Genomic DNA, 23670 nt, shown 5'->3' with positions numbered 1-23670 from the left:
GTGCCAAATCGCAAAAAGTGGCCCAGTCTTTAACCACCAACATGGTCCGGGGCTGAAGCGGCTAATGGAGCCCCAGAAAAAACCTGACAGGGGTTCAAACTCTTTCCCAATCTATCCAAAATAAAAAAAACTATATTTTGGCTGAACACAAATTAATGCAGCCCTTTAATCATTGCTACAACATTAAATGTATTGTTAAATACAAGCAGTGTAAGAACATGAATGCGACCTGATATCAGTGTCTTCCAGTCCCTGTACAGCAAGTCAGAAGTGTGTGAAAAATACATGGCACAAGCAGCCAATCAGATAACATGCTGACAAGAAGCATGCTGCCCCTCTTTTCACTGTCAAATCACAGACTGGGGCTAGGTCCCGGTAACTCGATGTTCCTGGGAGTCCCGCGATTGCGGTCGGCAAGAGCAGAATTTGGACAGAGGCGTGGCAGTGGACGTGGTATACCTGGATTTTGCAAAATCGTTCAATACAGTTCCGCACACACGGCTCATGTGTAAGGTAAGGTCTACAGAATTGGAAATATCAGTTTGTAAATGGATAGAAAACTGGCTGAAAGACAGAATTCAGAGAGTAGTGGTTAATGATTCTTACTCTGAATGGTCCAAAGTTATCAGTGATGTACCCCAAGGTTCAGTGCTGGGACCCTTACTTTTTAATATTTTTATAAATGATATTGGGTCTGAGATCAAAAGTAACATTTCTGTCTTTGCAGATGACACCAAGCTATGCAGTGGAATAATGTCACCTCAATGCTCTGTCTAATTGGGCGACTAAGTGACAGATGAAGTTTAATGTTGATAAATGTAAAGTTATGCACTTGGGGGCTAAGAATATGCATGCACTATACGTACTAGGAGGAGTACAACTGGGGGGATCCGTAGTGGAGAAGGATCTGAGGGTTTTGGCAGATCATAAGCTCATTAATGGCATGCAATGCCAAGCTGCGGTTTCCAAAGTGAGCAAAGTCCTTTCTTGAATTAAGAGAAGTATGGACTGCAGAGCGAGATATAATTTTGCCCTTGTACAAATAATTAGTAAGACCTCATCTGGAATATGCAGTTCAGTTTTGGGATCCAGTTCTCAAAAGGATATCGGGGAACTGGAGAAAGTGCAGAGAAGGGCAACCAAACTGATAAGAGGAATGGAGGAGCTCAGCTATGAGAAAAGATTAGAAGAACTGAATTTATTCACTCTTGAGAAGAGGAAAATAAGGGGGGATATAATCAATATGTACAAATATATAAGGGGTCCATATAGTGAACTTGGTGTTGAGTTATTCACTTTACGGTCAACACCGAGGACAAGGGGGTACTCTTTACGTCTAGAGGAAAAGAGATTTCACCTCCAAATACAGAAAGGTTTCTTCACAGTAAGAGCTGTAAAAATGTGGAATAGACTCCCTTCAGAGGTGGTTCTGGCCAGCTCAGTAAAGTGCTTTAAGAAAGGCCTGGGTTCTTTACTAAATGTACATAATATAACTGGTTACTAACATTTATAGGTAAAGTTGATCCGGGGAATATGCGATTGCCTCATGGGGGATCAGAAAGGAATTTTTTTCCCTGCTGTAGCAAATTGGATCATGCCTTGCTGGGTTTTTTTTGCCTTCCTCTGGATCAACTGTGGGTATAGAATTGGGTATATGTGATTGTACGATATTATTATTGTTTTATTTCTTGTGGTTGAACTTGATGGACTTGTGTCTTTTTTCAACCTGACTAACTATGTAACAATATAACTAGGTCCAGGACAACCTGGGCTCAGAAAAGGTGGATTGAGCTATGCTGAACTTTAACTTGACTAGTGGCAGAAAAAAATACTGCAATGGAAATTTCTCAACTGAAGCGTTGACTTTTTTATTTAATTTTTTTGTGCAAAAGGTGCTTTACTTATTTTAATGAACCTTTCTTTAGGTTATTAGTGACTGGAGTTAAGCTGCCATAAAGCAATTAGAGGCATGTGGATTTACAAAGAAAGCTGCAGGTGAATCAGTGAGATTTCCATGTATGTGCTTTTGTAAAAGGCTCAGAATTTTCATGCTCATAGCTTGAAACAGATTTCCACAACTTTCATCAGCACTTATGTAACAATTTCTTCTATAGAAAACAGTCTGACTCAAAGAAACTGGTCAAAGAAACAAGCTGGTCTGAACCTCTTACAGCTCACGCTGCAAGTTCACAAGCTGCGGTTTGTATAATTGAATTGATTTTCACTCTTTTGCTTTTTTGTATGCTCAGCTATAAAATTATATTGATCATTAAATAAATATATTTTTATAATGACTTTTTACTGGTTAGACTTTTTAAAGTAAGAAGTTAAATTCAAGGAAAGCTACAAATGAAAGGTAAGCGATATATTTTAACATGCAGGTATTACCCTGAAATGCATATACTGGGTTTCAGGATAAAATGCAATAAAATATTAAGTGATTGGAAGACAGGAATTCCCTGCTTGGAAATCCTTTTCATTGCCTGTTGTTTAAAAATCATCGGCACACGCTATGTAGCTTTAGAGCAGATGCCACAACTGGAAAACACAAGATCCGCTGGGAACTCTGCATGCATGGGCATATGAAAGATTGCTCACGACCGAAAGGAGACGCTCTCATTTGGTGTCTGCAAAACTGCACAAGGGGATTAGGAAAGAATTACAATAATTACGTAGACAATAAAGGCAGATGCTGGACAATAAGAATTCTTAAGTAAGTAACTAAACAAACAGTCAGATATGTAAATTGGTCTTTGGGCGACCTAAATGGTCTCTGGATGTTAAAAATTACCATGGGCAGCAGGAACTGCAATGCATCTGTGTGCACATCAACCAACTGCTACCTCCTTATGCAATTACAGGAGGCAATTAGCATAGTAGAGCATCCAGTGCAGGAAACAGAGATTTCATTTTCCAGTTATAATATGTATTTTTCTGCTTCTTTTACTTAGAATCAGTAATTAACACTTAGCTTAATTTAGCCTAAACTTTAATGCTTGTTCACGATCATGAACAAAAATATTGAAGTAGAAACAGGTCAGATCAAAATAATTACCGTAAGTAAAAACATTTCAAAACAATAATTGCCACTGAAAAATATATCAAACTAAACCATGATGTTCTTCCATTCGGTTGACTGTTTTGTTTGTTTGACAAAAATCCCTAATGCATTACCTATTTTACGTGTAGCCACATATCTGAGAATTGTATGCAGAGAGCTTATTTGGATTTTCGGCAAAATAATTTTTATTATAAAAATTAAACAATTGATTTTAAATATGAATCAGAAGCAAATACTACTTATATTAAAAGGGGATTAAAACTATCTTAAAACTGGTTTAATTAATATAACACCCTTGCTGGTAGTGTAAATGATAGATACATAGAAACCTGCCGACAAATATTAAAGCCCAAGTGCACCCAAAATAATAAAACACAGAAATCAGCATAAGCATAATACATATTGTAGTTATAAGATTGGTAATTAAAATTAACATGGCCTGGCCAGACATATTTCTAAAGTAACAACAGTGCCGAATTTTAAACACCTAGTGATGTCTTGAAGTGGTGTTACTTTTTACTTTGTGCTCCTGGGGGAACCTGCTTGGATCCTAGGCCCATGCTCTACATAGAGCTTTGACTTCTGTCTAGGTTAAAATTAAGTCCCCCTCTTTCAATAAGCTTTCTTTCTGTCTAATGACATCAATACCGTGGGCAGTAGATGCTCTGACAGAAACCTATAAACCACTTGCCGACTGCCTAACGCACATATACGTCAGCAGAGAGGCACGGGCAGGCAAAACAACGTAAAGGTACGTTGCTTTGAATCTGCCACCTAGCGAGCATGCGCACGCCAACCGCGGTCTCCGTGACCATGCCCGCGGAACCTGCAGACTCGATGTCTGCCAGTGTCCCATGATCGTATCACGGAGAGGCAGAACGGGCGATGTCTGTGTAAACAAGGCATCTCCCTGTTCTGCCTAGTGACAGGACACTGATAATCTGCTCCTTGTAATCGAGAGCAGTGATCAGTGTCGTGTCACATGTAGCCCAGCCGCCTCACACTTAACCACTTCCCTGCCCCATACTGGTTAACCAATTTACTGCCAGTGTCATTTACACAGTAATCAGTGCATTTTAATAGAACTGTTCGCTGTATAAATGACAATGGTTCCAAAATAGTGTCAAAAGTGTTCGATGTGTCCGCCATAATGTTGCAGTCATGATAAAAATCGCAGATCACCACCACTTTACAAAGGCATCCTCCCTGTTCTGCCTCTCCGTGACACGCTCGTGGGAAACTGGTGGACATCGAGTCCGCGGGTCCCACAGGCATGGTCAGGGAGACCGTGGTCGACGTGCGCACTCCCGCTAGGTGGCAGATTCAAAGCAACGTACCTTTACGTTATTTTGCCTGCCCGTGCCATTCTGCTGACGTATATGTGCGTTAGGCAGTTGGCAAGCAGTTAATAGGTTCCTGTCAGAGCATCTACTGCCAACTGTATTGATGTCATTAGACAAAAAAAGAAAGCTTATTGAAAGAGGGGGACTTAATTGTAACCTAGACAGAATTAAAAGCTCTATGTAGAGCATGGGCCTAGGATCCAAGCTGGTTCCCCAGGAGCACAAAGTAAAAAGTAACACCACTTCAAGACACCACTAGGTGTTTACAACTAGGCACTGTTGTTACTTTAGAAATATTTCTGGCCAGGCCATGTTCATTTTAGTTACCAATCTTATAACTACAATATGTATGTAGCCAGAAGCTGTATATATATATATATATATATATATATATATATATATATATATATATATACTGTGTATATATATATATATATATATATATACTGTATATATATATATATATATATATATATATATATATATATATCAGAAGATACTGTGTGACTTAGCAGCGGGGAAGTTGGTTCCCTCTAGTGCTGAATTTGATACTGACCTATTACCTTCTTGGTGCAGAGACAAGGCAGAGCAGGGCATCTTGGGACATGTAGTGCAAATGGATGGGATTTGCCCTCTTGCTGAATCATCGGGAATTACAACTACCAGATGGCCGATGGGGAAGAACAGACTGCTGGGAGAGTCTTTAAAAGAGAAACTTGGATCTGAGTGCAGGGATTTTGTGACAGTGCATGCTGCAGCTGAATTGCGGCCTGCAAGAGCAGAACCATCCAGCGGATATTTGAAAGGACATCTGTGGGCAACGACCTTGGCTGTTTGGCATTGATCTGGAGGCTGTTCCTATTCCATCTACCCTGCGGTGATATCAGATCCGGGTGAGCCGTAGCATGGTGCTGCAGAGGCTGGATACCATCCCCTTAGCTACATTCCTGAGAGATCATCATTATCATCATCATCATCATCATCATCATCATCATCTCTTGTTCCAGTGTGGTGAGCAGGCAATAGCCCAACCTTATGAACACTTCTGCACCATCTATCATCCTTAGTGTCAAGGATCTAAGCCAAACATCATGGACACTATATACAGACATTTCTATCTTCTATTGACCAGCTCTTACTTGTAGTTCTACAGAGGGCAACATCTTTAAGTCAGGGATTTGCAGTTTGTTCAACACAGCAAGATGTCCTTCTTTGTTTATTCACAATTGATTCAAGTTGCTTTGCTCTGCCATTCAGAAATTCTTTGCCCACAATTGTTTCAAAGGGCTAGCTGAAGATCAACCAGATTGCTTCACAGTAATACAGGACTACTTCTCATCTCCTTCCTCACTTCAGGGATTTGTTTCTATTGAGCTCATAGAGTTACAATTTGCCAACAACGCTAAAAGAGCAGATTGAATTTCAATATAGCTTTACGCTGTCAAAAGTTCTAACATTGTATTTACTATTCTCCATCTATGTGTTGAGGAACAGAAGATAGGGGTCTGACATCAATAAGAGCCATTCCTCTGCCCTCCTGTAACCTGCTTACATAGGCATTTCATGTGCCTTGCTGTGTACAGTGATTATAGTCCTCAGTCCTCACCATTAAATGTTTAATATTGATAAGTGATTGTTGTTTAGTTATTGATATTCCTATAAGAGATATTTTTCTAAACTGTAAACTTGTATTGATTTTACAGTTGTTTTCATTTCCCTAAGTAAACAAGTTAATTGGTTTAATCAATTCTCTTGTACCTGCTTCATTGTTATCATTCCCAAATGGAAAATGTCTGAACCTAAGGTGTCAGAGGTGGCGGAGGACTTGCAGGGTCATGGCAACCAGTGGGGTACTGATTTAACCAGTGACCCTCACAAGGGCAGCACTACATGTACTATTCAGTAATGTCTGTATCTATTTTTGGATGCTTTGTAATGACTTGGGGGAAATCAAGAGCAACCTGAACGATGCACATCATATTAAGAATAGGACAGAGTTGGGAAGAAAAATGCCCAATGAATGCAAATGTTTATTCAGCTCAGTATGTCCTTTATTACCTGCCATTTGGGGAACATTTGCCATTACAAGGTCACTTTAAAAAAATAAATAAATAGGTCATCTGCAAAAGAGGCATTTAAATACTTACCTTTCTGCCAGTTCATTAATTAAAAACCTCTGCACCCTAGCCAATACAAGTATTCATAACTTTGGTTGTTTAGTATACGTGCTCCCCTTCCAGTTGCTGTAGTTCTTTCTGCTGACTCAAAAATCACTGCAGGACATAGGAGCTAGCAGGAGGAACCATGCTGACCAGGAAGGGGGAACACCTGATTAACTTTTTGATGGTTGGATACTTGCAGCAACTGAGAAGCAGAAATGGGGGAGTTTTTCAATACACAGGCCACCAGAAATGTACATTTTTCTTTTACAAGTGACCTCTTTTGTAAAACCTCAACCGGATGACTTTAAAGTTGATTTTCATTTATAAAATGACTGGCCTCCTGTTACAGGTTACTGTACACCATTGATCTTTCCACATTTTTTTTTCATTGATTGTTGATTGAACTTATACAGAGGCTTACTTTGATGCACTGAACATACTGTATATTATCCCCTATAATCCAATGGAAAACAGTAGGGAAGCACCGATGCCGAAACCAAGCTTATGTACGAGTATCGGTGCTCGCCCAAATGCTCCCGATACTGATACTTTGCGGTGCGATTTGCATCATTACAAAATGAATGGGTGCAAATTGCACTGCAAAGTATTGCATTGAATTTGAACAGGAATGCAATTTTCCCCACTGCTCCTGTGTTTGTGTGTATAGAAAGGGATTATTGTACCATCTAGTGCAGGGGTCTTCAAACTACGGCCCTCCAGGTGTTCAGAAACTACAATTCCCATCATGCCTAGTCATGTCTGTGAATGTCAGAGTTTTGCAATGCCTCAAGGGATTTGTAGTTCCGCAACAGCTGGAGGGCCGTAGTTTGAGGATCCCTGATCTAGTGGGTAGTTTAAAATGTTAGAACTCACAGTAAATTATCTGGCTACATGCAAAATAATCTACATAGGTGTCCCAGTCTGCCGATGACAGCAAATCATGGCCGCTGGAGGTACTCACAGGGCTGGAGGAGATGTAAAGGTGGTCCGTCCCCAAGCTGACATCACTTCCACCCTATACCCATGGGGTCCCAGGACTTATCTTGCAGCCTTGTGAGCACTTCCAGTGGCCGTGATTTGGTATAATCGGCAGACCGGGACACCTAGGTAGATTGGGCCAAATCCTCAAAAGGGATACGCAGGCGGATCTGCTGTTCCGCCTGCGTATCCCTGTGCCTATCTTTGGAACTGATCCTCAGAAGCAGTTTTCCAAAGATAGGCAGAAGATCCGACATCTGTAAGAGACTTACACTGTCGGCTCTTAGGATGCAGTACCGCATCCGCCGCTGGGGGCATTTCGCGTTGAAATGCCGCTTCGCGTTTGCATGCGTAAAATTAGGGCTGCTTTTACAAATCGCGCGATTTTTTTTTAAATTTGATTTTTTTTTTTCGCCGTATCTTTTTTTTAACCTGTCGCAACTTTATTGTCCCGTCGCAATCCATAAAGCCCGGCGTAACGTAATTTCGCGCGATGCACGTCGGGAAAATGACGTCACAAGCATGCGCAGTACGGCCGGCGCGGGAGCGCGCCTCATTTAAATTGTCATCGCCCCCTGCATAACAGGACCGCCTTGCGCCGGGAGAATTTAGGTTACACTGCGTGAAATTTCTAGGTAAGTGCTTTGTGGATCGGGCACTTAGGTAGAAATTTCCCGCCAGTGTAACTTAAATGGGAAAAATTAAGTTAGGCTACGATTTTGAGGATTTGGCCCATTATTTTGCATGTGGCAACTGATGTCAGAGTATAGCATTTTTGAGATCAAGGTTTGCCTTTTCCCAAAGAGAGGGTCTTTGAAAAAGACTGCATCCTCCGTCAGCAGGGCAACAAGGCAGGCTAGTCTCACTTTAGAAGCTTCAATGAAGGGAGAGTTGTGACTGGATGTCTAAATGAGCTTAATATTTAGGCAAGACTTCATAATTTTTTTCCACTCTTCTGTGAATAACTACTTTATATCCTCCATGAAAGGAAAGGAACCTGTGATTTTTTTTCAAATTCAGGAACAAATCTTTAGACTTTCAAAGTCTCTTTGACTGGATCCTCCTATTTTTTTGCCTCTTTTATGGCTGTGACAAAAGGATCCATCCAGCTGAAATCGAATCCTGTTTGGCAGGGCTCCTCTGCTTTCTCCGAGTGGTCACTGAATTCAGCCCAAGGCCTCCTCTGCCAGTTGAGAAGAGGTATCAAGAAAAGGCTATATCACAGCTCTCTAAGCTCCATGATAAAGTCCTGAACTGATTGCGTAATAATTGACACTACATGCATCATTTGATCTGTACTGTGGATTCTAACATTTTTTAAACTGACCACTAGATGGCACTTTTCCCTTCTATACACACAGGAGCAGTGGGGGAAATCGCATGCAATTCTTTGCAGATGCGATCTTTTTGCATTGACACAAATCACACTGCAAAGTATCGATACTCGTAATTGACGAGTACTTGACTAAAAGTATTGGTACTTGTACTCACCAATAAAAAAACGGTATCGGTGCAACCCTAGAAAATAGTTATCTTTATTACAACTGAAACACGTGATGAAAAGAAGAAAAGTAACCACTCAGATGTAACCAGAGAACCTTCTCACTGGATCCAAACCATGGGTGCTGGCAATGCAATGATATGCAAAATAATAAAGAAGGACTTGGACAGCGGCACTCCAAAAACATTCCTTTAATAAAACTGGTCACAAAAAAAATATGCTATGACTAAGCACTGAGTTATAGTGCGAAACGCGTCAGCTTCTGTCCTATTTTTTGCTGTGGCATGTATTTTTTGTGACCAGTTTTATTAAAAGGAACATTTTGGAGTTCTTCTTTATTATTTTGATGCTTTTGATGTGACATCAGCTCCATAGTACTTATGCACACCCTGCACATTGATATGTAGAGGGTTCTAATGCTCAGAGGGTGATGTCATTGTGACAACGGTGATGACATCACTGCCTGGTTGTCGTGATAACATCAGCATAGTGATGAGGTCCCTGGCAATCAAGCACTGCTTGTGTTTACAAGTACATTGCATGTAAATATGGATACAGGTTTGAATAGCTGTCTTTGTTACTCACCAGCTGTAGAACATCAGCAGAGACCATCTGCATGCAGCACATTGCAGTAGCCAATGCACAGACGATTGTGGAGATGATATTCAGAGCACACACGCTAAACAACAGGTCCTGTGAAAAGATGCAAAAAAGCCATCAGGTTTTTGTCTCAGAAATGCATGTGACAGGAATGCAAACATCTTTAATTGGGTTTATAATAATGGCTGTCACTTGCTTTCTATTCAGTGTGGGATTAATTAGTTTGCACTGTTGCTTGTTCAGCACCGATTTCCTGCCGTGTACAAATATTTTACAATGCTGTACTGGGCACTGCATTGGGAAATTATAACATGCTATTATATTTTCTTTGTCAAAGGGTTAAATTCTAATATTTGCTTTACTATGTACATGCATGGTTTCATCAATTCATTTTAAAAGCTTATCAGGATCATTTGTTACTGCAGTCCAAAAGGAAAAAGAGGGGAGATGCTCACCTTAAAAAATCATCTTTGGTTTATTGTAACATACTGATGCACCAACATACCACCCGTTGCTAAACAATTTTAGTGTTTTTCAGCTTCCTTGAGGAGTGAAACGCATGAGATTTGTTAAGCACCAGGCGGTATATTACAATGAACCAAAGATGATCCTTTAAGGTGAGCAGCTCTTCCTATTTCGGGAACTTTTGGACTGCAATGAGTCTGGCGGCTCACGACAGCAGGGAGCCTGCTTCTGCAGCTGAGAGGTTGACAGGAGAGGCGTGCAGTCTACAGTGGAGCATCACTTTGTAAGCATACCCAGGATAATTTGTTTCTTGTGCCCACCCTATTGTAAGGTCATTGATAGTGTGCAAGAGCCAAGTAGCTTCTAATGCTGCTATAGGGTAGGCCGCTGTAATTCTCTCTTAACCACTTAAGGACTGGAAGGATTTGCCCCCTTAATGACCAGGCTATTTTTGCGATGCAGCACTGCGGCGCTTTAACTGACAATTGTGCAGTCGTGCAACTTTGTACCCAAACAAAACTTATGTCCTTTTTTCCCCTACAAATAGAGCTTTCTTTTGGTGGTATTTGATCACCTCTGCGTTTGTTTTTTGCGCTATAAACAAAAAAAGAGTAAGGGCCAGATTCACAGAGCAAGTACGCCGGCATATCTACTGATACACCAGCGTACTTTCAAATTTCCTGCATAATATCTTTAGTTTGAATCCTCAAACCAAGATACGACGGCTTCGGGGTTCGATCCGACAGGCGTACGGCTTCGTACGCCTTCGGATCGTAGGTGCAATACTTCGGCGCCCGCTGGGTGGACTTTGCGTCATTTTCCGCGTTTTACAACGATCCACGAATGTACGTGCGGCCGTCGCATTTTCTAACGTCGTCTGTAGTCGGCTTTTTCTGGCGTATAATTAAAGCTGGTATTATGGGGCGTATACATAGACTTGCCATGTTAAAGTATGGCTGTCGTTCCCGTGTCGAAATTTGAATTTTTTTTTTTCGTAAGTCGTCCGTGAATAGGGATGGACGTAAGTCACGTCGAAGTTCAAAAAATGACGTTGTTGCGACGTCATTTCGCGCAAAGCATGGCGGGAAAGTTCAAAACTGAGCATGTGCAGTTCAATCGGCGTGGGGACGTGCTTCATTTAAATGAATCACGCCGCCAACCCGCCGATTTGAATTCCGCCGCCAGAAATACACTACGCCGCCGTAACTTACGGCGCAAATTCTTCCTGGATTCGACTTAGAGCCAGGTAAGATACGGCGGCGTAGTGTATCTCTGATACGCTGCGCCGTTCTACATGTAAGTGGATCTGGCCCTAACAGTTTTGAAAAACTATATTTTTAACTTTTTGCTATAATAAATATCCCAAAAGAAAAAAAAATGTCTTCATCAGTTTAGGCCAATATGTATTCTTCTAGATATTTTTGGTAAAAAAAAAAAAAAACGTAATAAGCGGATATATTCAGTGGTTTGCGCCAAAGTTATAGCATCTACAAAATAGGGGATGGATTTATGGCATTTTTATTATTTATTTATTTTTTACTTTTACTGGCAGCGATCTGCGGTTTTTAGTGGGACTTGCGGCAGACAGATCAGACACTTTTGACACTTTTTTGGGACCATTAACATTTATACAGCAATCAGAGGTAAAAATAGCCACTGATTACTGTATATACAGTATGTCACTGGCAGGGAAGGGGTTAATACTAGGGGGTGATCAAGGGTTTAAGTGTTCCCTAGGGAGGTGTTTCTAACTGTAGGGGCAGTGTACTGACTAGAGGAGGAGAGAGATCACTGTTCCTGATCACTGCGAACAACAGATCTCTCTCTACTACCCTGGCAAAATGGGGATGTCTGTTTACATTGACAGATCCCCATTCTGGCTTTCTGAGGAGCGATTGCGGGTGGCTGGCGGACATTGCGGCTGTCAGCCACAAGCATCCGGCGCTGTGCCCCCTATAGCTTCTTAAAGCGACCAACGTATATCCTTGCTTCTATTGATTCAATAAATTGGTTAAAGGGTATAACTGGCATGAACTCCTCCTTTTCCTAACATCTGTGGGGCCATTTTCCTAAAATGAAACTTGTGCCCAAGGGGAAAAGCAGGATCTGTTGATGTAAAACTTAAAGCAGGTGCGCAGACGACTGTCAACAGGTACCAGTAAAGCAAGAAGGGGTTGCCTCACAGGCATATCCGCACAAAGGAGAGTGGGATAGGTCCTTTGTGTGGTCCTGTGCTCATGGTATGTTGTTATAACAGGTCATGGGCTCCCTTGCTACACAACACTGCCTCCACCACTGCATCATCATCAGTGAAACCCGAAGCACAGAAATGATGACTAACACTGTTTCAGATTCACATTTAGCTAAATATTACATAGCCAAGAGGGGTAATCAAAGAGAGATTCTATTTGTTTTGCTTAGAAGGTTGCTGATTTTCAATATATGTATCAATACTGGGATTTTTGGATAGAGAAGGAAAGGCTTAAAACCCCTATCGTGTTTTTCTTTCTCACTCTCTGCCCTATTGAAAATAATGTATCTCTTTTTTCTTCCTGTCCATAAAACACAATGGAAGTAAAAGGGGCTCTCTTTATGGTCAGGTGACCCAGTTGGAAGATTTCCTGTGACATCTTTAAAATTAGTGATTACCCTTCACTTTCCATCCCTGTGACAATGGGCACCAGGAGAGAGTGAATCTCCCCAGTGAAGACAAAGACAGTTATACAAATCTGAAAGGTAGCAGACACTGATCAGCCATTGAAAAAGTCATAGATCAGCCCCCGAAAAAAAAGATTTTTTTTATTTTATTTTCATCACTTGTTGGCCACCAAAATCATCCAGCAGTCTCTTAGGGCATTCACTGAAGAAATCTGGATACCTAGATCTGCACTCCTTGCACAGTCATCAGAAGGGGCATAAAATACAGTACAATTTCTATGCCTTATAATAAAGTGTCTAAAGTATCTAAACGCCAAACCAAACATGTAATATATTGTGGCTTACTAGCCTTGGTGTGGTGGTTGCCTTTATTTTCTTTTTTTTTAAGCTTCATTTGGTTTGTTTATAACTGGTAATTCTGCAAAATATTCTTCCTGTTGCTAGGTGTCACTCCCCCACTGTATATATGGAGCCATGACTGTCAACCCAAACAGCTCTCCTGATATGGACTACAAACATGTCCATATCTCTTCATCTAGGCTGCCCTGAAGAGATGAGTTTTTAGGAATTGCCCAAAAGCAGATAAAATAGGACATGGGTGCTCAACCTGTGGCTCTCCAGCTGTTGCAAAACTACAATTCCCATAATGCCTCAGCCTTTGGGAGACATGCTTGTACCTGTCAGCGGCTTGCAATGCCTCATGGGAATTGTAGTTCCGCAACAGCTGGAGAGCCACAGGTTGAGCACCCATGAAATAGGAGATAACTGGACATATTGGGGAAAGGGAGCTCCATAAGATAGAAAAGGCTCAGACTAAAGCCCCCGTACACACAATCGGACCTTTGTCTGACCTAAATCACATCGGAATTCCGACAGAATTTCCTCGGGGGAAAAGGAAACATATTCTCCGAATTGCCCATCAGAATTTCCAATGGAATTACACCGATGGTCAGTCAGACTTTTTCCGTCGGAAATTCTGATCGTGTGTACGGGGCTTAACCTGCTTAGCGGTATCCCCGAGCGTGACTCGGGGTGGTTTTTTCATGCTACTATCGGTATCCCCGAGTCACATGCAGCGGCGCGGCTTACCTTTCGCAGCATCCACAGACAAAGTTACTTACCTTGTCCCTGGATCCTGCGATGCATCCCCGCTGTGTGAGCGAGCGGGTCATCGCTCGATTCACAGTGTCCCTGTGTGCCACCCATCTCCGTTCCCTGCGACATTACAACGCACGGGGCAGAGAACGGCGCCAAATTCAAAAAAGTAAACAAACACATTACATACAGTCAGTCAGTCAGTGTCAGTGGTGGAGTAGGGCGCTCCGGACCTTCCGTTACGAGTCTGCTCTCACCAGGGACCAGACAGTCAGAAGCTAGGCAGGCTCTGCATACCTCGTGCTGCACCGCAGCTCCGAGGACCAGCTCCTTTCTCCCCTTGGACCCCCTCTCCTCCGCAGGTAAGACCCTGCCTCTCAGGGCCTTCCATCACGGGGAACCATTGACGGCCGTCCTTCTCAGGACAGTCGTCACACCGGCCCCTCACTGCGGCTCTCCGCCTCGCTGTTCACCCTGCATCGCCCCCACACGGCCACCCACGATTGAGGCATACCCCCGCTACCCCCCTGGCTTAATTTTTGGCGTGTTTCAGCGTTTTTTACACACCCGCGCCAGACTAGGCCATTTCGCGGCCGCCGCGCCTTAGGAAAGTCCGTGGCTTCAGCCGGGGCCTACCGGCGCGCCGTCCATACGCCCTGTAAACGCCACCAAACTGTGCAGAATTTTCCCGGATTATCCTTCCTTATCCCTGGAGGACTCCACCATCCCCCGATCAGCAACCCAGCTCAGCACAGCCAGCTTTTTACCTAGCTGACAGCCCCCCAAGCCTGGGTCCTGTGTCTTGTCTGGCAGCCATCTTGGTACACCCCAGCAACAGAGACACTTCTCACCCCCCCTTCCCCCCCTCCACAATCCAACAGTGTTTGATCCAGGGATTGTCCGATCGCCTTTCCAGGGATCAGGAAGGAATTTTTTTTCCCTGCCGCAGCACAATTGGCCCAGCACGGCCAGGTTTTTTTTTGCCTTCCTCTGGACCAAAAGCTGAGAGAGAGGATTCAGTGAATCTTCTCTCCATTATCACTCAAACACCGGCACCCCCCCCCCCAGCGATTGGCGACTATGGCCAATCAGCAATACTCTGCAGAAACGATTTGGGGTCTGAGGAGTTTCGCCACAGTATTACCAACCGTCACCAAAAAAGCCCTAATAACAGAGCAACTTTTGAGAACTGATCGACGATCGACTATCAAAAATTCTAACCATTCATCCCAGCCTAAGCACATATCATGTGCTCTGGTCAACACAAGATCGGCAGTAAAACACTGATTAGAAATCCAAGATTTCATACTACAATACGGTTTAGACTGTCTCTTTATTACAGAAAGCTGGCTCTCGGCCGACTGTAACACCATTCTCGGAGAACTGGTGCCAGAAAACTATCGGATTATAACGGAAAACAGAATAGGACAAAGAGGAGGAGGCCTGGCGGTGATCCTCAAGATTCACCTTGCGATCACTAAGCCGGCCCTTCAAAATCCTCTTCCATTCATGGAAACCCTTACGCTTCAACTTCAAACTAACCCCCAGGAGACTGTCCACATTCTTCTCTGCTATAGGCCACCTGGGCCAAAATCGCAGCTCCTACCATCATTGATGGAGTTTATCTCCACTTACACCCTAAACAGCAAACACCTTTTGCTGCTCGGGGATTTCAATCTCTGGGCCAACTCCTCACAAGATCCCGTTGCCGACGCCTGTATTGACCACCTGGAAGGGTTAGGGCTACAGCAACTTATATGTGGGCCAACACATGCTTCAGGTCACACGCTCAACCTAATTTTCAGACATAATCTGAAAATAAGCATTTTGGAAAATGAACCATTGCCATGGACAGATCACCATGCAATTAAATTCACAATTTCCAAAACTCCCCCATTGATAAAAGCACCCAAGCCAGTGACAACACACTGGACTAGATCTCAGAAGAAGCTCCATTCGGAGCTTTTCAAATCTACCTTGGGAAGTAAAATCAAAACAATCCATCCACATCAAACAGCCTCAGATACACTGGATGCCATAAATGCAGCCCTACTACAGTCAGCCGACTTAGTAGCACCGAAACGCAAAGCCCGCATCCGGAAAAACAAGTCCGGCTGGTTCAACAACCAGCTGTCGCTACTGAAGCAAGAGCGCAGAAGGGCGGAAGCCGCCTGGAAAAGAAGCGCTTCAGAGGAAAACCTCTTCATCTACAAGGCAATAACGAGAAAATACCATAAAGAAATCTTCAAAGCCAAGAAACAACATTTTTCTATGGTTATCAACAGCGCCTTAAACCGCCCCCGCGAACTCTTCAAGATGGTCACCCAGACCATGAGTCCAGGATGTCTTGCCCCCAATTCAGATTCCCAAGAATTTTGCGATGAATTGTCGGATTTCTTCATCAACAAAATTGAGGGAATCCGGGAAAGCATTCGGCAGAACAATACCCCCTTCAATCAACCATATAACACCAACGAAAACTTCCCACAGTCGACAATGTTCACTCTGGAGCCCACTTCCATCGATGCCACAAAAACCATCATTTGGTACTTTGCGAAACAGCACAGCACCTAATGATATTATCCCTACTAAACTGCTGAAGGAATGTGCCGACATCCTGGCACCACCCATCACGCAGCTTATAAATAAGTCATTTAAGGAAGGCACAGTGCCCTCCCTGCTGAAAGAGGGCACAATCCAGCCCATCTTGAAAAAACCTACCCTAGACCCTAAGGACCCAACTCATCGCCGTCCCATAACAGGCCTAAACATTCTCTCCAAGGTAATGGAGAAAGTAGTGGTACAACAGCTGCAACAGCATCTGGATACCCATAATCTACTCGATCCATTTCAATCAGGCTTCCGTCCCAGACACTGAAAATATGGGACAACGTTCTTGAAGCAGCAGACGAAGGAGAATCCTGTCTCCTGGTTTTACTGGACCTAAGTGCCGCCTTTGACACGGTAGACCATAAACTGTTACTGACGCGACTGGCTGAAGTAGCCAGAGTCGCAGAAGGTGATCTACCATGGTTTTCCTCTTTTCTTGAAAACCGATCACAAACAGTGAAACTGGGATCTTTCACGTCGGAGAAGCGCACGGTGTCATGTGGAGTCCCCCAAGGTTCCTCCCTGTCGCCGGTGCTTTTCAACATCTATCTTCGACCTCTCTTTAAAATCATCAGTAGCCAAGAACTACTTTATCACTCATACGCAGACGATACGCATTTGTATTTTCGCATCTGCAACAAAAAGGATCATCATCTCAGTTTAGAGAAATGTCTCTCTTTAATAGAAAACTGGATGACTAAGAGTTATCTTAAATTCAATAGCTCTAAAACAGAACTTCTCATGTTTCACGCCAGCCGCAAGTGTCAACCGGCACCAACCTGGACACCCCCGCCCATTCTGGGCCAAATCATCACCCCTAGCTCCAAAGTCAAAGTCTCGGGGTCATCTTCGACACCTACATGACAATGGACGCACAAATAGGGTCAGTAGTCAGCGGATCTCACCATCTGTTGCGTCTACTACGCAGACTTATTCCATTTATTCCCAAAGAAGACGTAGCAGTTGTGGTGGGAACAATTGTGAACTCCAGACTGAACTATGCAAACGCCCTTTACCTCGGACTCCCAAAGTACCAAATCTCTCGTCTGCAAGTCGTTCAATATACGGCTGCCAGACTTGTGACTGGGAAAAAAACATGGGAATCAATCTCACCTTCGTTGAGAAACCTTCACTGGTTGCCAGTAAAGGACAGAATTGCATTTAAAGCACTCTGTCTGACGCATAAGTGCATCCATCGGAAGGCTCCGCAATATCTTTGCGACAAGATAGAACCCTATAATTCCAATCGCGTTCTGCGATCTACCGACCAAAATCTGGTCAAGGTACCCAAAGCAAGATACAAGTCCAAAGGAGAAGGAAGGTTTGCTTTCCAGGGTCCTAGACTATGGAATGCTTTTATGTGTAAAGATAGGGTGCGCTATATAAATATAATAATAGTATTAAACAATATTTAAAACTAAATATGAATACTAGACATCAAAATAGAAACAAAGTATTATAGTGAATTAGTATATCCAGTCCCTGGATATAATTGATATTGTAGTGATAATCAAAAAATCAAAAAATGGTGATAAACAAATATGAGTCCACAATCAAAAAGAAAAAGTAAAAAAGTCCAGTGATGACGTTTTTAAAGCTGGAAAAATGAATTCCCATAAGTGATTTCTTAATTGAAAGAAGTATCGTGTTTTCAATCAAAATGATCCACCTTCACCGTGATTTTGTCAAAACACCCAATGTGAATAAATAGGCAGGCTCCTTACCAGATTGAATTGCCCCCAGTTTTGGTATCAAAAAGGGAGGACAATTAAGGCTTTGACAGGATCACCTGCATATGAATGGGATACGTCCTGACAGCAGTGTTGGAAACAATCATGGATTCTCGGATATGTGCATGGAAAATAAATGGTGGCAAAACATAGCGTAATTCGTTTTAATAAGTTATAAAAACATATATTTCAGGGAGCCAAGTGGCCGCTTACTTTGTGAGTGCCTTGGACCCGGCACTGAGGCTGTAGTGATTTGAAATCAGCTAGTGTAAGTCCTGGGTGCTGTGAGCTGCGAGATGTCCGGATCCCCGGAGCGTGCGTTCCACGGCCGCAGCAGTGTGGAGCCAGCAATGCAGGAAGTGACAGGGTACTGGAGCGTACAATTGCGTGGTTGGGTGCCGCCCCGACGTACGTTTCGGAAAGATCGTCTTCAGGAGGCGTGCCCAACCACGCTAGTGATGTAAATTTATATGTCCGTCAATAGTGTGGGGGGGAGGGAGTGGGCGTATCATAGCCTCAGTAGCGGATTCAATGCCACAGTGTGCTGTATGGCGGTAATGCAATACACCCCCAGCAATCAATGAGATAAATCTCTCTGAATACAAATCGCAGGTAACAGAGCTGATGATACACTATAGCATGGCCAAGAGTGTTCACAAATTACAAAATTAAAATAACTATGCATGACACATTACATATATTAAGATTACAATGAAAATAAATATAAAAATAAGATGATTAATATTATAGAGATAAAACAAGTTGATTCTGAAACCTGAAACTGTCTATTCTCCATATGGGCGGACATAAATTTATTCCCAAAACTGTGTATCCCCTATTAAATATGGGGTAATTAATAAATGCCATCTAATCTTAATATCCTGAAATCAAGACAACTTGCTAGGTTGAAAATAGATAAAAATTAAATAAAATTTAAAATTAAAATTAAATGAGATTAAAACATGGCAACTGTATAAAATATAGGAGACTCAGTTTTAATGTTAATAATTCGTTAAAAAGCAGTTCAGGTCCAATTCGATGTTGAGGCCTTGCGGGTGCATCGTTCGCAAACGGTGGATCCACATAGTCTCATTCTGTGAAACTGCCTGAGTCATGTTGGTTCCTCTCCAATTACTGGTTATTTTATCTATACCAATAAATGTTAATTTGCTGGGGTCCTTATTATGGAACTGTAAAAAATGCCTAGACACACTGTGATTCGGGAACCCATTTTTAATGTTTGCCACGTGTTCATTAACCCTTACTCGTAATTTTCTAGTGGTACGGCCCACGTATTGTAAAGAGCATGGGCATTCGAGTAGGTAAGTGACATGATGTGAGTCACATGTTATGAGGGGTTTCACCTTGTATTCTTTCTGTGTGACGTTGGATTTGAATTGAGTAACTTTTCTACTGATTCGACTAGTGCTCTTACATGATTTGCACCTAGTGCAGTGATGAAAGCCAGACCCATCAAGGAAAGTTGGAGGTCGTGGTGGGGGGTCAGGTACATTTGGAGCAATGATGTTCCGTAACCCTGGTGCTCTTCTATACACAAATTTTGGTTTAGGGGGTAGGATAGCGGCCAAATCGTTGTCTTTTAACAGTATTGGCCAATGTTTTTTAAATATTTTTTCAATGCTTAGGTATTGCCTATGGAAACCTGAAAAGAAGGCCATTTCTGATGAGAACGGTTTCTTCTTTTTGGTGGTCAGAAGTTCTTCTCGGTCCATATTCAATACTTCTAGAGTAGTTTTTTCTAGTGTTTGTAAAGAATAACCTTTTTCTTTAAACTTTTCTGTCAGAATTTCAGATTGTGATTGAAAATCTGTGGCCATATCACAATTTCGGCGGATCCTCATGTATTGTCCTTTGGGGATGGTGCTCAACCATTTTGGGTGGTTGCTTTACCAGCCAGCATTCGGTTGGAGGAAAACCACCTGGCCTTCAGAAGGCAGATCAAAACTCTGCTCTTCTGATGCCAAGAGACAGGAACAACAAGCGCCCAGAGGCGATTCAGTTCGCATGTGCCGCGCTATATAAGTCATTCATTCATTCATTCAGTATACTGTAATTTTATAGATTACAGTACTGTATGTAAAAAATACACACACCCCTTGTCCCTAGTGGTCTGCCCAGTGCCCTACATGTACTTTTATATAATAAAAACTGTTCTTTCTGACTGCAAACTGTAGATTGTCCATAGCAACCAAAAAGTGTCCCTTTATGTCAAAAATGGTTTTAGAGCAGCTAGAAAACAGCGATAATAAATTATAATCACTTGCAGAATTGTGCGATAGCGATTAGTGGGGAAATTCGTCATAAACAAATAAAAGTAATGACAGCGACAATTCTGCAACTGAGCAAATTTCAGTGATTTTGAGTTGATTACATTATTGAATAATTTTCATTATAAATATATTATTATTTGTTATAATTATTTATTATATTATAATTTATAATTTTGTTTTTAAAAAAATGCCTACTAGACTCTTGTTTGGTCAGATTTAAATGAGTTATTCCTAAGAATTACAGGTCTACAGTATAAAACGCCAAATTTCCTTGCAAAATAATTGTACCGCTTTTGGTACGTAATTCCAGACAGAATCATACCACCAGGGAGGTTAAGTCCTGGAGGTGAGCATGTGAGGAGAGGATAAGGGGTCTAGAGAGCAGGAGGTCTTGAGAAGGGCAGAGTGGATGATTTGAATGATATTTTGTGATGAGGTTGGTGATATAGCTTAGGGGCAGCTAATATACTTGCCGAATAACTGAACATGAAATTAGATGACCTCAAAAGCTAAATTCCATATTATCTTTTGAGATTCCCTAATGTCATATTAAGCTACAGTACTGTATATGGTTAGGCATAGGATTTGTGTTACTTATTACATTAAGGTGGTATAGGGCAGCCTTGTTTTTCTTTTAAATTATATTATGTGAATTTAATTTGTTAGTGAAACAGCTGTGTTTAACATTGGCCACCAGGATGGCGCTTCCAGATCTAATTGCCATAGCAATGGGCAGAGAGCCATGCTAAATTTATCCAGTAGCTTATTTACTGACTACCAGTCATAAGGTTAAGTTGTGTTAGAGGCAGAAATGGGGCACACCTGCCTTTCCCACTGTGACAGGCTACAGGAAAAGCAAAGGAAAATAAAACAATTAGCATTGCACTTTTAAGATATGATTACATAATTAGCAGCAAAGCTCAAGCTATGTTTATGGTTTCCATGGCGATGTTAATCAGCGTTATAAGTAAACAGCATGTTCTTATTACTACAGCTTTCCAAAAATATGTAGACACTTAAGTCACAGGATTTTTGTTATAAAAAAAAACATTTCTGAAGTATGTGACACAGTTAGAAAATATAAGGTAACATTATTAAAAGAACCAATTAAACCAAAAATAATATGATTTTTCTTTTCTCACTTTCACATTTATTTTACAGCCCTTTCTTTAATTATTCATGAGAGCAATAGATTAGGTTTTGAGTGTACAGTGAAGACCACAGTTTGTTGAATTAAGGCACCTATTATACACCAAAAGGTCATGTGATAGATTTGGCATTTTCACACTTTTCTGTGGCATGGAAAATTACTATATGCCGACTACATCGGGCAGCTTATGCTTATGTATCTTACGGATCTTTAAAATAACTACAACCAGGGCTTTTTTTTTAAGGTGGAACTGAGTTCCACCACCTCTGGCTCAGACCCTTTGGTGCCTGCTGACTGCTATCACTTGTAAACACAGAAGCCTGGTTTCTGTGTTTACAAGTGACAGCTCTGCACTCTGTGTGTAACCCCCCTGAACTCTGCACTATGTATCTAATGCTATCCTGGTATTTAATGCCCATTTAAGAGCCTCCTACTGTTTGTGAAATCTGACCACACCCACTATTTGATGGGATTTGGAGGGAGTGGGTGGGGGGTCGTGGTTGAGTTTCAGCACCTATTGTTTGAGAAAAAAAGCCCTGACTACAACAGTGTACCGTGTAATAGTGAAGCTTTATAAATATTTATATATTCAATCACACACATAAGTACAAGTGCATTCCTTTATATATCACTGTGCAAAACAATCATATAAAACAGTCCAGTGATGTGTTATCTCCCCCTGCTCCCCACACCGACCAGTTTGTGTAACAGGCCACACATAAAAGTGTTGTCTGGATCAACTATCCAAAAAAATAAACTCTCCCAGATGTCTTCCTTCCCTCTACAGCAGTGTTTCCCAACTCCAGTCCTCAAGGCACACCAACAGGTCAGGTTTTCAGGATTTCCCTCAGATGAAACGGCTGTGGTAATTACTAAGGCAGTGAAACTGATCAAATCACCTGTGCAAAATAATGGAAAGCCTGAAAACATGACCTGTTGGTGTGCCTTGATGACTGGAGTTGGGAAACACTGCTCTACAGAACTGAAACTTACTTTTTTAAAGTGGACCGAAACAAATGTTAACCATCTGTCCTGGCCTAGCCTGCAGTCTTCTGTTTGTGAAGTTCTTACCACCGTGCTGCATTAGTTCTGCTAGATCTGTGATTCCATTCATATCTGTGTTCACCTATGGGCATTGCCTATTCTACTGTGGATTTTTATCCCTTTCACTTCCTGACCCACCTCCCTGACCCGCCTCCCAGTCTGCTTCCCTATATATAGACATACCCAGTGCATCCTGGGTTGTTTGAGCAACTTCCTAGTTTCTTTGTGCTCCTGCTTTGCCTTGCATTACTTGAATTCTAGTGTAGCTATGACTAAGCATTGAAGTTCAATGCGAAACGGGTCAGATGTTTTTCCCACTGTATGCTGGTTCCTGTAGTGCATTTTTCTTTTTTACCCAATAAAGGGCATGTCTTTTTAAGACTTTGGAGTGCGGCTGTCCATATATTCCTTTCTCTGCACTTGAATTCTGTGCCTGACTACTCCTGTACCGACATTGGCTTTGTCTAATGTTCTCAATTGCCCTGACTTTGGCTAATTTCCCAGATCCTCTTGTGTCTCCTGCCACCTGTATTCTGCACACATAAGTGATCTCTGCATTGTCAGACGTGTGTGCCTGGGGGCAACAACCCTTTTCCAGTTTGATGCAAATCCATCCCCACCATTATGGGCCCTGGTGAAGAAGCAGGCTAGGGCTTAGACGCCACACCCTGGGGAACCCTGAGTTGGCTTTCTACAAGGGCTTACTACTGTAAAAACCTGATGCCATCCTCCAGGAATCATGTAGGAATGATCTCTCATTTGCACTGACATTGTGCACACTGAACAGTCGCAGGTATTATAAGTCCTTTTATCTTACTGAGTCCAGCCAGTCACTGTCACATGGGACCGTATGCAGAACAATTACAATAAAGCTCGATTCCACCCGCAATTTTTTTTTTAAAAAGACAGCAGCTACTAACACTGTAGCTGCTGACGTTTAATAAGGACACTTACCTGTCCTAGGCACTCGTGATGATGGGCC

General features: G+C 42.2%; 1 protein-coding gene across 1 annotated transcript in view; it reads right to left on the bottom strand.

The window, feature by feature from the left end:
- The window catches only part of FAM189A1 (family with sequence similarity 189 member A1), a 928350-nt gene that overhangs the window by 133496 nt on the left and 771184 nt on the right, over positions 1-23670 (bottom strand). Inside the window, exon 5 of the mRNA XM_040342809.1 lies at positions 9631-9738. Within this exon, the coding sequence (XP_040198743.1) occupies positions 9631-9738 (108 nt within the window). The remainder of the gene's footprint in view (positions 1-9630; positions 9739-23670) is intronic.

This window comes from Rana temporaria, chromosome 3 (assembly GCF_905171775.1).
Source record: "Rana temporaria chromosome 3, aRanTem1.1, whole genome shotgun sequence".
Taxonomy (NCBI): Eukaryota; Metazoa; Chordata; class Amphibia; order Anura; family Ranidae; genus Rana; species Rana temporaria.
The sequence above is the reverse complement of the archived record's forward strand: the minus strand, read 5'-3'. Positions and strand labels throughout refer to the sequence as shown.